General features: G+C 45.9%; 1 protein-coding gene and 2 long non-coding RNA genes across 20 annotated transcripts in view; 1 reads left to right on the top strand and 2 right to left on the bottom strand.

The window, feature by feature from the left end:
* Positions 1–273: 273 nt before the first annotated feature.
* Positions 274–12,132, top strand: part of GTF2I (general transcription factor IIi) — an 86,657-nt gene continuing 74,798 nt past the window's right edge. For 6 of the 18 annotated variants that reach the window (XM_069570980.1, XM_069570977.1, XM_069570979.1 and 3 more), the window contains exon 1: positions 274–1,085. In XM_069570980.1, the coding sequence (XP_069427081.1) occupies positions 362–1,085 (724 nt within the window). In that variant the 5' untranslated portion in view covers positions 274–361. Of the gene's footprint in view, positions 1,086–4,599; positions 5,051–6,857; positions 6,975–7,174; positions 7,317–9,391; positions 9,465–12,132 lie in introns of those variants that run through there. The other 12 variants (XM_069570990.1, XM_069570983.1, XM_069570981.1 and 9 more) reach the window with 8 other exon arrangements.
* LOC138429454 (uncharacterized) lies at positions 3,383–5,499 on the bottom strand. The gene is made up of 2 exons (XR_011252805.1): positions 4,751–5,499; positions 3,383–4,651 (listed from the first exon to the last, which is right to left on the bottom strand). It is a non-coding gene; the product is annotated as an uncharacterized lncRNA (long non-coding RNA).
* LOC138429455 (uncharacterized) lies at positions 5,850–10,899 on the bottom strand. Its single transcript, XR_011252806.1, has 3 exons — positions 10,535–10,899; positions 7,900–8,005; positions 5,850–6,071 (listed from the first exon to the last, which is right to left on the bottom strand). It is a non-coding gene; the product is annotated as an uncharacterized lncRNA (long non-coding RNA).

Here is a 12,132-nt window from a genome sequence, read left to right as displayed (position 1 = left end):
TAAATGCTATGGAAATCGTTGCTGGGCACCCACCCAGCAAAGGCAAGTTCTGCTTTTTTGAAAGTTTCTGGCATTTTTTTGTTTGTTTGTTTTGGAATATTTTCCATCCACGGTTTGTTGAATCCGCAGATGCAGAACCCGCGGATATGGAGGGCTGGCTGCAGATGGAAAATTCCAGAAATAAACAATTCATAAGTTTTAAATTTCACACCCGCCTGCTCCGTCCTGCCCAGGGTCATGAATCATCTCTTTGTCCAGCGTATCCTGCCCGGTAGTCTCTTGGTAGCTGCCTGGGTTATCAGATCTACTGCTGAGGTATCAGCAGGGCTTGTGCTCAAGTTAACCCTTATTTTACTTAATAATGGCTCCAAAGCGCAAGAGTAGTGATGCTGGTGGTTCAGATATGCCAAAGAGAAGCCGTAAAGTGCTTCCTTTGATTGAAAAAGTGAAAGTTCTTGACTTAGTAAGGAAAGAAAAAAAATCTTATGCTGAGGTTGCTAAGATCTACGGTAAGAACGAATCTTCTATCCGTGAAATTATGAAGAAGGAAAAAGAAATTCGTGCTAGTTTTGCTGTTGCGCCCCGAACTGCAAAAGTTACAGCCACAGTCCGTGATGAGTGCATAGTTAAGATGGAAGAGGCTTTAGATTTGTGGGTGGAAGACATGAACAGAAAGCGTGTTCCTATTGACAGCAACGTGTTGCGTCAGAAAGCACTGACCCTGTATGAGGACTTCAGCCAGGGAGCCCTTGAAACGAGTGACACCAAGCCCTTCACTGCCAGTAAGGGATGGCTGTACAGATTCAGGAATAGGTTTGGACTGAAAAATATAAAGATTACTGGACAGGCTGTGCCTCCTGAGGAAGCAGCTGCTGCCCTGTTTCCAGCGGAGGTGAAGAAGTTGATTAAGGAGAAAGGATGTTATCCAAAGAGAGTCTTCAACTGTGATGAAACTGGGCTCTTCCGGAAGAAGATGTCCAATAGAACCTTTATTCATAAAAGTGCAAAGGAGGCACCAAGGCGTAAAACGCGGAAGAACAGATTAGCTCTGGTGATACCTGGAAGCTCACCTCATCATAAGAAGGGTGAGTATAGTGTAATAAGATATTTAGAGAGAGACACCACATTCATGTAACTTTTATTGCAATACATATTGTTATATTGTTCTTAGTTATTATTAACCTCTTGTGTATGTTCGCTCAATTGTGTCCGACTCTCTGCGATCCCCTGGACTGTAGCCCACCAGGCTCCTCTGTCCGTGGATTTTCCAGGCAAGAATACTGGAATGGGTTGCCACTTCCTTTTCCAGGGTGTCTTTCCAAGCCAGGGATTGAACCTGCATCTCCTGCATTGGTAGGTGGATTCTTTACCACTGCGCCACCTGGAAAGCCCATTAATCTCTCACTCTGCATAATTTATAAATTAAACTTTGCTATAAGGGACTAACCTGGTGGTCCAATGGTTAAGATTCTGTGCTTCCACTGCAGGGAACTTGGGTTCAACCACTGGCCAGGGAAATAAGATCCTCATGCATGGCCAAAAAACGCCCCCAAAACAAAGAACTTTATTATAGGTGTGTACACACAGGAAAAAAAGATAGTATATAGAGAATTCAGTACTATCCTCATAGATAAGGAGGGGCTACTGTATGCAATAGAATGGAGTGTCCTGTTTTTGGACACTCACCTGCAGGACTGCATATGGTGGGTTAAACATAAAAAGAGATGTATATGAAATAATTTGAAATAACCTGTAAGATTCTGCCAGCTGGTAATTCCCTGGCAGTTCAGTGGTTAGGACTCTGAGCTTACACTGGAGGCGGTACAGGTTTGATCTCTGGGTGGGGAACTAAGATCCAATGTGCCGCATGGTGCAGTCAGACTGCAGTCTCAGTCTTGGTACACACATCGTGTTATGTTGAATGTGATTCTAAACAAAAGTTGAGTGTTATTTGAACAAAGGAGGATTCCATAAGAAATCATTCTGAAATATACAAATCAATTTTGTTTTTGTATTTTTCATTTGTTGCTCAACCCAAGCAGTATAATCTTGTGTTGGAAAACAGCTGGCTGTGCTGAGTTGGTATCTCAAGTGGCATGTAATTCTGATCACCATTAACATAGCACTTGTACCAATGAGGTGAGGGAAAAACTGGTTAACCAACAGCAAGTGCACCAGTAACAGCCAAGGTGAGCCGGGTCTTAAGACTGAACATGTATGATATTTACGACTGTAAGTATCAATCTGAGGGTTAAACCTGCCAATAGCAGTACACGGGGAAAAAAGGTTGACTTCTATACATTGTTCATTGTCCCCAACGGGCCAGCTTTCTGTCCAGAGGCAATTCAAAGCCACCTAAAGTTTTAAGACCAGTTCGATAGTTCAACCTCAACCTCAAGGAAGCTGGAGTTGTTCATGAAGTAGCAGCAAAATTTCACACAGAACTGTTAACTTCAGAAAAGGGGGGGCTATCTCCCACATAAGTTTTTAATGACAAGGGTGCTGCTGCTGCTAAGTCGCTTCAGTTGTGTCCGACTCTGTGTGACCCCATAGACGGCAGCCCACCAGGCTCTGCCCTCCCTGGGATTCTGCCTGCAAGAACACTGGAGTGGGTTACCATTTCCTTCTCCAATGCATGAAAGTGAAAAGTGAAAGTGAAGTCAGTCAGTGGTTTCCTACTTTTAGTGACCCCATGGACTGCAGCCCACCAGGCTCCTCTGCCCCTGGGATTTCCAGGCAAGAGTACTGGAGTGGGTTGCCATTGCCTTCTCCAATGACAAGGGTAATCGTGACTAAATGAACTCATCTTACTTCCTAACACCCTTCCAAAGCTCCTCCATTACTCCACCACACCCAGTGCATCCTCCCATCACTGTCTTCAACTTCTCAGTATTCCGAATAATCCGTTCAAGACCAAAAAAAAAAAAAAAGTTGTGTTAGTCCCTCAGTCGTGTTGGACTCCTTGCAATCCCATGAACTGAAGCTCACCAGACTTTTCTGTCCATGGAATTCTCCAGGCAGGAATATAGGAGTGGGTAGCCATTCCCTTCTCCGGGGATCTTCCCGAACCAGGGATTAAACCCTGGACCCCCTTGCATTGCAGGAGGATTCTATGCCCTCTGACCCACCAGGTAAGCCCTCAGGGTTCCTATCCCTCCATAAAACATCCTCAACTGATGCTCACAGCAGCTGAGTTTGCAGCTCCTGGGGTGGTTGCTATTACCAGCTGAATTTTAGGCTTCTCAAGAGTTAATGTTTATCCCTAAGTATGTCAGTTGTACTTGGTATTGGGAAGATGGAGTTTAAATATTTCAAAATGTTAATGAAGAAAGACTGCAAAAAGAAAATTGTTCTTATGAAAAACTAAACACTGTGCAGAAACTTGACAAAGAAAAAGTCTTAATTGAATTAATCGAGGACAAAATGACAGTAAAAGATTGCAGGGGAAATCGGGAAAATGTAGACGTCTTCTGGAATCAGATTGCTTCGCAGGGATCTTTAAATTCTCCATCTGTTTAAAAAGAAATCCAACATGGACATTCTAGATGAGGCTTTATGGGTGCGGTCTACGGAAGAAGATGGGGAAGGCTAATCTGCGAACCCAAATTCAAAGGAAAGGTCTTGGCCCTACATCAAAAGACTAGCTGCTCGGAAAGTTTTCTTGCGAGCGACAAAGGCTGGAAAAAGCGCCGTGGTCGCCACCTACCGAGGAGGAGGGGGTGGGGGGAGGATGGCCGGCGTGGCCCCAATCTCCGGCAGGGAGAAACATCACATAATCACCCGGTTTTGTTTTTACATAAACATCTAAAATTTATGGCCTCGAGTTTTTTAAACTTCTAACTTGGGGTGAACAGTAATATCATCATTTTCGAAATTCGTGAGCTAATGAAAGTTGAGATGCCAAAAAAAAAAAAACAACCAAACACCGGGGGGGTGGGGTTTGAGGAAAATTGCTTAGCGGTTGACAGAACAAAACGGGCTGCAAATCACGTTTTCTGCTCGCCCTCCATGGCTTTTCCGTCTTAAGTTTCCTTCTACACGTCGAGTGAAAAGTGAGCAAAGCCTGGAGGTGGAGGCGTAAATAAAAACAGAATGGTGCCCTTCCTTCGCCCAGTCCGAAGTTGCGGCAAGAGTCTCTCGAGGCAAGCTTTAAAAACTAACAGGAGTTCTTTGTGTCCCGGAGGGTGGTGCAGGGCGGAGGAAGTCCCTTAGCGGAGCAGGGAAGGCGGCAGGCCGGCCTGGGGCTCCCCGGCTTTTGCTGTATTCCAGCCTCTCAATTTGCAGGGAATCTCGGATGCAAGAGTGAGCGCGAGCCACGGGACCGTGGCTGCGGCCGGCTGAAGCCTGGCAAGGGAGCCGACTCGGCCTGGATTTTCATCCCTGCGTCCCCGCTCCCCTCCCCCACTCGGGCAGGCGCGCAGGCCCCAGGTGCAGCCATGTTCCTCGCTCCCACCACCCGCGCCTCCATTGACAGTCCTTGCCCGAGAGGGCCGGGCGCCGAGCTCGCCGCGTCCTCTGGCTCCGGGCTGGTCGGCGCGAGGCTTCCTGGGAGTCGTAGTCCAGCGTCCCTCGCCGTCGCGTTGGTGGGGACAAATAGGAGACTACAACTCCCGCTGGGCGGTGCTGCGGGTGCGCACGCGCAGCGCGCCTTCTAGGAACAAAAAAAAAAAAAAAAAAAGAGGAGGAGGAGGGTGAGAGAGAGAAGCTCGGAGAGCAGAGAAAAGGGGCCACCGATCGCCCCCCCGCTTACCCGCACGCGCTCTCTAGCCGTGGCCGCCCGCCTGCAGCGGTTACCCCGGCCTATCCCTCGGTTCCCCTGTGAGAGGATCTAGGCGCTGAGCGAGGCCCTGCCAAGGGCGGCCATGCGGCGGTGACAGGAGCTCGGCCGAGACGCTCGGGCCCCCTCGCCCTCTCACCTCCTGCCCGCTCGCCAGCCCGTCTCAACCCCAGGCTGCTCCGCCGCGGCCACAGCTCGCGCGCGCGCGGCCCACATTCGCTTCCCTTCGGCGCCCCCCCGGCCCCGGCGCTGCCTGGAGGCGGCTGCACTCGGGTGAGTCCCCGTCGCCTCATCCCCGCTCGCCCCCCCAACCCCGGCCCCGGTTGCCATCTCGAGCGGGGCTTTTATTTTGAGACTCGCCCCCTCCCTCCGTGGGGGGTGCTGCACGGACAGCGGGGGGATCTGAGGACCGTCGGCGGCCGTGTTGGGGGGGCCCACCCCGCCCCCCACCAGCCCCGGGCCGCCGGCGTTGGGGGTGGGGCAGGAGCAGACGCGGTCGCGGGGGACGACAGTTGACGCGCGCGCCTGGCTGCGTGGGGGAGGGGCGCGCGCACCGGCGCGGCGTGTGGCGGCGGAGGGGGGGGCGCCTCACGCGTGAGGGCCCCGCGCGCGAGCGAGCCTGCGGGCTGCGCATGCCCGGTCCGCTGATTGGCCCGCTCGGGCGGTGCGGGTGCGCGCTCGGTGCCAGGCCCCAGCCGTGGGGTCGCGCTCGGACTGGTGTCTCCGGGGCTCGTGCGCCCGGGCAGCAGACGCGCCGGATTGGCCGGCGGGCGGCGGGGGTGGGCGGTGCCGCGCTGCCTAGTAACTGCGGCCGGCGGGCGGGCCGCGGAGCGCCGCCCCTCCCCGCCCCTGCCCGCGCCCAGGTGGAGCCCGGGAGTGGGCTTTGTCCCGGGGCCGGGCCGGCGCGCCTGCCCCCGCGGGGCCTTGCTCTTTGGGGGAAATAAGCACAATGACCGGAAGGAAAACCTCAGCCTGCAAGCTTGGGAAAATAAGCCATCGGGATTCGGCCAGTATCCAGAGGGGATTCAGAGAAGACAACCCCCCCCCCCAAAAAAAAAGCGTTACTCCCGACTTTGTGCTTATCCAAATTTTGCCTTTTAATAAAGCGGTTTTTTTTTAAGTGTTCATGGTTTTGCGCTTGTTGGTGTCTGAGAATGTTCAGACGTCGGCTCTAGTTGGAGTAGCGCCCACTCCTGAATGCGGGGCTGCGGGCACGCTTCTCAGCTTCTTGCGTTCGACTTTGCTGCAGACAATGGCCTGATGGGCCGCTGTGCGTATAAATGGTCTCTGGGTGCTCAGAAAACAAAAGGGGAACTTAGTTTACAGACGAGCGTGTGCATTAGAGTGCCTCCGCCCGGGTCTTACCCACGCCTCGAATCCCTCCCCCCACCCCCAGCTAAGCCCCGGGATTTGGGGTGACCGATTTTATGTCCTACAGCATATTTTTTCCTGGTCCGTTTTCCAGCCACTGCAATCTGCTACCGTGCACTTTGCGTTTGGCCTGCTTCTTGTGATCTTGGCTCACACCTGTAGGCTGGAATGACTTTTTCTTCCCTTGAGGCCGTGAAACTCTTACTGCTCATATGCAGTCACTTCTTTAAAGCCTTCTCTTAAAATTTTGGGTCAGAATTTGTTGCTTCTTCTTACGGTCAGCTCGTTTGCCCCTCTTTATTTCCTCTTGGAGTTTGGTTGGTTCTGCTTTGTGTACACGTGCCTTGACCTGGTCACTAAGTTAAACTCCTGGAGAGGTAGGGATTAAGCCTTTTCTGTCTTTGTCTTTATCCCCCTTCCAGTCTACAACCGTCAAAGCTCATATTAGTAGCGACAGCTAGTGCTTGAGTAATGTTTTTATATGTCAGGCATCGCTCTTAGAAACTTAACGTGGTTTTCTTATTTAATATTCATAACAACCCCCTAATTCCACTGAGAAACAAGTCTAGAGAAGCTGGGTGATTACCTGTTGGTCACCAAGCCAGTAAACCTTGAACCTTTATGACTCTTAGCCCTTAGGCCATTGGTTCTCAGAATCCAAGCATCCCCTGCGGGACTTGTTAAAACACAATTGCTAGGCCCCACCCCAGAAGTTCTGATGCTGCACGTCTGGGATGGCCCGGAGAATTTGCATTTCTGTCTAATTCGCTACTGATGCTAAGGGCTGCTGCTCTGAGGAAGAACTCTGTGAGAACTATTCACTCTGGTATGAAATTAAGTTGTGAGGGGAGTTTGTTCTAGGTGCATGCTTTTCCTTACTTTAAAACGAGGTCTTAAAGAATCAAAGTAATTCAGACTGCTTACTGTAGCTTACTTGGCAAACAGGGAGTTAAGAATTTTTGTTTAACTTGGCAGGTAGAGCAGCTGGAACTCCCCAACTCTTTCCCCCCACCCCCATTTCCAAGCACCAATGATTTGACTAACTTTTAAGAAAGTGACTAAAAGACTTTGTCATTGAAGCATAGGCTTTGGCCTTCATTGTCTTGGGGCACAAGTCTTGGTGAGAACGATTTTAATTTTTAGTATAATGGATTTCTGTTTTGGAAAAGTAAGTAATCTTAAATTAGATAAGGGTAGTGGGATTAGTTTCTAGTAATGTTCTATCATTTTATTTGGATGATCCTTAGATCGATGGTGTGTTCCAAAACATAAAATATAAAAGACAAGGTCTCTGCTCAAGTAAATCAAAAGACTGAAAAATTTCCAAACACCTCACCTTTTCTGTTATTACTGGTGACCAGCTATTTACCTTGCATTCTACCTAATTAAATTCTATCATGTTTCATTCTTCTTTGAAAATATGAATTTTTCAAATATTGCAGTCTCTTCACATAACTGCTGTGGTGTAACTAACATGAAATTGTCTTAGTGGCTTAAACAGATGCTGATCAAGTGATTTTTATGTATGTTTAAGGGGAAGCATTTTTTTGAAGAATTGTTTGAGATTTAATTCTCTTTGAGAATAGTATTAATATTTCACTTTTCCTGAAATGTATTAGAGGTAATCTACCTGAAAGATACGGGCTTCCCAGGTGGCCTGGAGGTAAAGAATTCAACTGCTAATGCCTGAGACAAACTTGATTCAGCCCCTAGGTCGGGAAGATCCTCTGGAGAAGGAAATGGCAACCTACCTACTCCAGTATTCTTGCCAGGAAAAGCCCATGGACAGAGGAGCCTGGTGGGCTACAGTCATGGGGTCGCAAAGAGGCAGACAGAGCTGAATACACACGCACACACCTGAAAGATAATTACCAAGAATTTTTTTAATAGTTTACTAAAGGTCCTTACATTGGTACCTGTTTTCTTCAAAAGTTGTCTCCACTTATTTGAGTTAAGCTTATTCATTGTTACTAAAAGAAGGTAGGAAATGTAATTAATGAGTTGTTCATCACAATTGTAGAGTTGGGTTTCCTTGTAATCAGTGAGCTTAAGTGGCAGTATGGCAGTGTGAAGAATGTGAAGTGAAAGTCGTTCAGTTGTGTTGGACACTTTGCGACCCCATGGACTCTAGAGTCCATGGAATTCTCCAGGCCAGAATACTGGAGTGGGTAGCCTTTCCCTTCTCCAGGGGATCTTCCCCCACACAGGGATCGAACCCAGGTCTCCCGCATTGCGGGCAGATTCTTTACCAGCTGAGCCACCGGGGAAACCCCAATATGAAGAACAATACTTGATTAACCAATGTGTAGCTGAGGCTACTTGTGTGGGGGTAGTAGAACCAAGAATCAGTATTTGAGAGAATGTGTGTACATAATACTGGAAAAAATCAGGTGTATAAGTCAGAAGTACTGAACGCATCTTAATATTATTCTCTTTCTACTCTTTCTTTTTCTTCCTTTAGCGTTTTCTTCTTTCTTGGCTTTCCTTCACTGGAATGCTCCCACATGCAGTTTTCCCATTTTTCTTTTTTTTCCTCTGTTTCTGCAATCCTCGCCTTCATATTCCATGCCTGTTTCTGTCACTACTCCTCTGCTTTTTCCCACTTTGACCTAGTGGGAAAGTAAGAAAAAGTTGCATAGGGATTGTCAGAGTTGATGGCAGATTGACTCATGTTCCTTGGTTGTAAGTTGAAAAATTATGGAGGACTTTAAAAGAATTCGCTTATTTAAAAAGTGTAACTTCAGAGGCAAAACGAATTTATGGCTGAGTGAGACAGAGTATGGCTTCATTCAGTTCAGTTCAGTTCGGTTGCTCAGTCGTGTCCGACTCTTTGTGACCCCACGAATCGCAGCCCGCCAGGCCTGCCTGTCCACCGTATGGCTTAGTGGGTGCCTGTTGACGTGGATTCTGAAATTACTCCATCTGTGTCACCTTGCACAATTCCCTTTCGCCTCTTTGTATCCCAGTTTCCCTGTGTTCCCTTTGTATTAAAAGGATGATGATAATAGAAACTGTTTCTCTTTTAGGGTTGTTCTGAAGATTGAATGAATTAAAATTAAATACTATGTTTAATACTTTACAGAAATTGAATTTCCTAAGGAAATAAAAACTGCATGTGATACAATCCTTGTTATACTGATTACAGGGTTAATCTCCATAGACTCTGGAGAATGTAAATTCTGTGAGGGCAAGAATTGTTCTTCGGGGATTTTCCTCCTCTGACAAAGTGTTTTTGTCTTTGTAGGATGGCAAAGGAAATACATCACCCATTCCTCAGCTTAAAGTACTATCTGTGATTGTGCATGGGAATTCGTAGGTGAGAATTGTGGAGTGGGTTGCCATGTCCATCTCCAGCGCCTCTTCCCGACCCAGGGATTGAACCCCGGTCTCCTGGATTGCAGGCAGATTTTTTCTCATCTGAGGCACCAGGGAAACCTGTATGTGATTGTATTCTGGTATAATTGTAGAATCAGAGTGTAGTCAAGTGCTTGGTCCTATTTGGGGTATCTGGTTAAAATGAGCCCTGGTTAGTAGACAGCTATCTATAATGTGAATTTCTATAATGGAGATTAATGTCTGCCTTGTAATTAGTAAACTTAAAACTGGAAAATAGCCTTTAGAACTGGTTACCCAACACAGAATCCCTCCACCAATTTTCTTCAGCTATCACACAAGTCTTCAAAGCAGTATCTTCCCCCCACCCCACCCCTGCCCCGGGGAGTCGTTATATTTGAGATAGAAACTCATAAATGTGTTGAAGGGCAATTGGTATTTCTTTGTTTTTATTGGGCAATTAAAGAAGGTAAGAAAAGTTTAGCTGTCTTAATTGTGGTCAGGTCTCACTCACCTTAGTGTTTTCACTAGAAATGGACAATTAAATGATACCTGAGAAAACTGCTTATATCTTGTTCATTATTAAGAATTCGATATATTTAGAAAAAGCTCTTAGTATTGACTATAACATAAATGTGAACAGAGTTTTGTCTCGATTGAATTTTCAGACCAAAATTTACTTAAAATGAGATAGTGGAACTGCACTAAAATTAAAAAGTATTTGGCCTCAGTCTTTAAACCACTTACTTTATTGAAATGATAATTTGACAAAGGAGGATGACAGTGTGTAAAGTGCCCCCTGTATACGTAAGGAAAGTGCAAAGAGATCGACCCTAGTACTGGAATTAGTTTGAAAAGTGCCTAAAGGTGTTCAGGGAAATTTGTTTGCTTCCCACTTTTCTCCTGTTCTTTTTCTGTTTTTCCATTTAAAGCATTTTTAAGCCTTTTAAATTCAGTGCCTTTAATTACAATCACAGCATTGTATAACCATCACCACTATTTCTAAAATCTTTTTCATTGCCCCAGATAGAAGGCCATTAAATGATAACTTACCTTTCCTTCTTCCCTGGAGTTCCTGGAAATCTCTTAATTTACTTTCAGTCTCTGAATCTGCTTATTTTAGATAGTTCATGTAGGTAGAATCCTGCAGCACTTGTCCTTTTGTGTCTGGCTGTTTCACTTGGAGTAGTATTCTCAGGGTTCATCTGGGTCGTATGTACCAGAATGTCATTCCTTTTTGTAAAATGGCTGGATGATACTGCATTGCATGATACACCGAATTTTGTTTTCTGCTCCTCTGTTGATGGACATTTAGATTGTTTCTACCTTTTGGACGTTACAGTGTTGCAACATGAACATTGCTGTACAAGTATTTTGAGTCTTCACTGTTTTCAGGCTTTTTGTGTGTATGCTTAGTGGAATTGCTGGATCGTTGCTTTTTCTTTTTATCGATTTCCTTGGGGCAGAATTTAGGTGGATCTGAACAGATCTCTAAATAGCAGAGAAAACCGCTGAGAAATGAGTTTGTCCCTTTGTGAAGAATTTGCGTTGGCCATTTCCACCATGAAAACCTCTTTCTTTCTGATAGTTCCTTATAGTGATTTTTTTAAAAGTTGTGGTAAAATATACATACCACAAAGCAGTGTTAAGGGCAGTGTGTACAGTCACAGGGTTGAGCAGCCTTCATAAAGTCCAGCTCCAGGACTTTTTCATCTTCCTAAACTGAAGTTGCCCATTAACCCATTCCCTCTTTCTTGCAGCCCCTGCACTCACCGTTTTACTTTCTGTCTCTAGGGATTTGACTGTTTGATTTGTTTTATTTGGCTTTGGTGCAGAGATCTTAGTTTGCTGTGTGGAATCTTAGTTTCCCCACTAGGAATCAAACCCAGGCCCACCACTGCAGTGGAAGCGCAGAGTCTGGGCAAGTCCCCATATGTGTGTATTTTAGAAATAAGTGATTTAATTAAATTTACAATTAAGTGCTTATTCAGTTTATGGAATGCTTATGTTTAGCATTCTGTCAGGTACTTGACAGATTCTGATAGGAACCTTGTGAGTTAAGTTGACATATTTATTGCCCTTTCCAGACTAGGAGATTTGGGATTAAAGAATCCCACAGCCAGCCATATCTAATATTGGAGCTAGGCCTTTAATTCAGAATTTTGTCCTGATTACAAAGCTGCCGTTCATAATTGCTTGGCTCTGTTGCCTGCTTTCTGTGGACAATACACTAAAAAGAAAAGATGGCGCTTTTAGGCCAGTTACTTGATTTTTATTTCCTCCTCCAATTCATACAAAGTTAGAAAAAGACAAGTGAGCCAGTTTAACAAGTAAACCAAATGTTTTTTAAACTTGAAGTAAAGTAAAAGGAATATATTCTTTGTGTATTGGTAGAGAAAGCTGCTACTTTCAAAAAACTCTGGACTATGAGTATAAAAATATACTTTATACATGTGTGAAAAATTTCAAACTAGTGCTGAGGAAAGTTGTGGATTTTCCTGAATAGTTGATAAGGTCTGTGTTTGTTTTACAAAGACTGTTCTGGATACTGTGAAACTCAGTATTGAACTTGTGATCCACTATTGGGAAAGATCAACTTTCTCTGGCTTCATTTAATTATTTTATCATTCTTTCCTTCACCTGTTGTGTTT

This window comes from Ovis canadensis, chromosome 24 (genome assembly GCF_042477335.2).
Source record: "Ovis canadensis isolate MfBH-ARS-UI-01 breed Bighorn chromosome 24, ARS-UI_OviCan_v2, whole genome shotgun sequence".
NCBI lineage: Eukaryota > Metazoa > Chordata > Mammalia > Artiodactyla > Bovidae > Ovis > Ovis canadensis.
The sequence above is the reverse complement of the archived record's forward strand: the minus strand, read 5'-3'. Positions and strand labels throughout refer to the sequence as shown.